The sequence below is a fragment of the Gracilinanus agilis genome, chromosome 2 (genome assembly GCF_016433145.1).
Source record: "Gracilinanus agilis isolate LMUSP501 chromosome 2, AgileGrace, whole genome shotgun sequence".
Taxonomy (NCBI): Eukaryota; Metazoa; Chordata; class Mammalia; order Didelphimorphia; family Didelphidae; genus Gracilinanus; species Gracilinanus agilis.
The window spans coordinates 336,124,917-336,127,803 of NC_058131.1; the positions used below are offsets into that span (position 1 = coordinate 336,124,917).

At 45.0% G+C, this 2,887-nt stretch overlaps 1 protein-coding gene across 1 annotated transcript in view; it reads right to left on the reverse strand.

Annotated features, from left to right (window-relative positions):
- Positions 1–282: 282 nt before the first annotated feature.
- The window catches only part of SUN5 (Sad1 and UNC84 domain containing 5), a 46,189-nt gene continuing 43,584 nt past the window's right edge, over positions 283–2,887 (reverse strand). Inside the window, exon 13 of the mRNA XM_044659788.1 lies at positions 283–411. Coding sequence (XP_044515723.1) covers positions 283–411 — 129 coding nt within the window. The remainder of the gene's footprint in view (positions 412–2,887) is intronic.

Below are 2,887 nucleotides of genomic sequence, written 5' to 3' on the forward strand. Positions count from 1 at the left end.
TTCCAACTCCTACGTGGGGCTCTGCTTCACCCTATGTTGATATAAGTCTGTTGTGGTGAGGTGGTCCCTTGGGTTCATCGGGATATCCTCCTTCCCTACTACTGACTGGACCACAGGGCAAGGAGGTCTAGGACTCAAAATTTGCTCCTTTTTTCCTCTGAGAGGGGGCCTATGGGGCAGGTTCCCCTCCTCTCCCACCTCGACATAGGAAGAAAATAAGAGATGAATACAGTGGAGAAACAAACTTTAATTTCTCTGTGAAGGTAGGGGCTAGCCTTGTGGCTAGTGGTCATGCGCCGGTCGACTTATTGTGCCATGAGCTCGAACTCGGTATAGGCAGGTGAAGTGAGGGTTTCCCCAGTTGGTCAGTATCTTCAGTTTGATGTAGTTGAAGGCTTTGCAGAGCGAATTCTGGAAATAGACACACGTGGGTAGTACACAAGGCCTGGTCTTATCCTTCTATCCTCCTTCTGGGGGTCACTGCACTTTCTATACCTCCCACCCTTCCTTGTTTCCTCTGGCCTGACTCATGTTTGGTGAATTCCAGAGTTAGAAAGGGATTAGGCTCAAAGGCTGTTGGAGCTGGAAGGACTCTTGAAAATCCCTTCGTTGTAGTATCCTTGGATTTAGAATTTGAAGAGGATAGGGCAGGTCATCCAATCTAGCCCCTTCACTTACAAAAAAGGGAAACTGAGGCCCAGAGAGGGATTAAGGAAGTCACATGAGGCCACATAGCTAAGATGTGGCAGAAATGATATTTGAATCCAGGTCTTCTCCTAATGCCTCTGTCTAACATTCTTTCCATTACCTTTCCTTCATTTTATAGTTGAGAAAACTAAGACTTAGAGATGAGAAGAGGAACTTTCTCAAGGTTATTCTGCCACTAAATACCTCTGATGGGATTCAAACCCACGTCTTCCTGAGTTGGAAGGTAGGACCCAGACCTTCTGGAGGGCAGAGCTTTCATGAGCTCTCTCTCAGCCATTTGTGGGTCTGGGGGTTGAGTAAGGAGGGAATAGACAGTGACAATCTACTGATCATCCTGAAATCTCACCTCACATGGTAATGACTATTTCTGCCCTCGAATGGTTTAGTAGAAGGGCCGAAGAATGCTGCAGAGGTCAAGAAGGAGGGTTAAGCTTTGGCCTTGTGCTTGCATGTCCTGTCCCTGTTTCATAAATGGCTAGTATTTATGTAGTCCTTTAAGGCTTTCAGAGTGCTTTCTATAATCTCATTTGATCCTTAAAACAAACCTGTGAGTTAAGTGATCTTATTGTCCTCATTTTTGGTGTTGAGGTAAAATAACTTGCCTAGGGGCATAAATATCTGAAGTAGGATTCACATTTTCTGACTCTAAATCCTGTACTCTCTCTATCCACTGCACTACCCATTAAAAAAAAGCCAGCACTATTCCTTTTGTAAGTCTAATCTCCAAGTCTCCTATCTTTTTCCTGTCCTTCTTCTTACAGTGAGCTATTTTTTTTTCAAACACTGGAGATTCCTTGAACCCAAGTTGTCAATAAGTCAGAAAACCCAAGGGTGCAAAAGAATTACAAAGCTATCCTTGGACTAGTTTCCTTACTCTATTTTCCCATCTAGTTCTCCTGGGCCTGGTTTATTTGTATTTTCCAATGGTTTATCCCCAGTGCAGTGCAGGGATGAGAAACTGCTGTGGAGGCAGAATACTGGGTTCCTAGTATGGATCTAACATTTGCTGATTTTCTTTTCCTGCCTCTTGCAGTCTGTTCTGGGGTCAGCCCTGGCTGCACTGTAGATTGGAAATCCTTGGAATCAGGTATCCTGGGTTCTCATCTCCACTCTGGCGCTTGTTCCTAAAGCATGTGATGCTTGTTGTAACATGGAAGAAGTAATGCTTGTCTCCTTGTCTCAGCAATGCTGTGAGGAAATAGCTTTGAAATTTTACAGACCCCTAGAAATCTGGGTTTTCTTCCTTCTTGAATCCTCCCTTCAGCTGTTGCTCCAGTCCTGGCAACATTCTGCCCTCCCTTTACTTCTTGAATTTTTTGCTGTCCTCTGGACAGAGAAAATAAACTACACGACTGCTCTCGATAGCCTGCTGGAGAAATTGAAGGGGATTTCTATTCCTATCCTTGTTTATACAAATCATATTTAGACACAGGACCTTCCGTGTTCCATGAACATATCTGAGGATGAGCGTGTGATTTCCCAGTATGTAGAGTACAGGGCCAGGGGCCTGATATGAATTTCTATGTTGCCTTGAGGACAGATGAAACTGAGACTTGTATTGTCACTATTTGTGTGATTGTTGGCAAGTTGCTTTGCATTTCTGAGCCTCAGTTTCCTCATCTGTAAAATCAGAGGTTTTACTAGATGACCCCATTGTTCTCTTGCTTGGCTGTGTATGATGGGCTCAGTCCTTGGGCCCTGGGGACGGTTGAGGAGCGCCCGAGAGGGACATAGTGCCCTGAGAGAGTTCTGAGCCCATCCTGTCTAGTCCTGTCTCAACTTGGGCCTTCTTTGACCCCTCAACCCTGTCCCATGAATTGAGGCTACTAACAGCCAGGATTCCTGGTGTCTTGTCTCTGCCTAGGCTGTATCAGGAAGATAAAAACACTCTGGGATGTGAACCAGGAACCTTGAACTCAAATTCTATCTTTTCTAATTATGCTGTGTGGCCTTGGACAAATGACTTTCCTACTACGAGACTTAGTTTTTTATTTCCACCATAGCTTCTCTCTCTCTCTCTCTCTGTCTCTCTCTGTCTCTGTCTCTGTCTCTCTCTCTCTTTCTCTCTCTCTGTCTCTGTCTCTCTCTGTCTCTGTCTCTCTCTGTCTCTCTCTCTCTCTCTCTCTCTCTCTCTCTCTCTCTCTCTCTCTCTCTCTCTCTCTCTCTCTCTCTCTCTCTC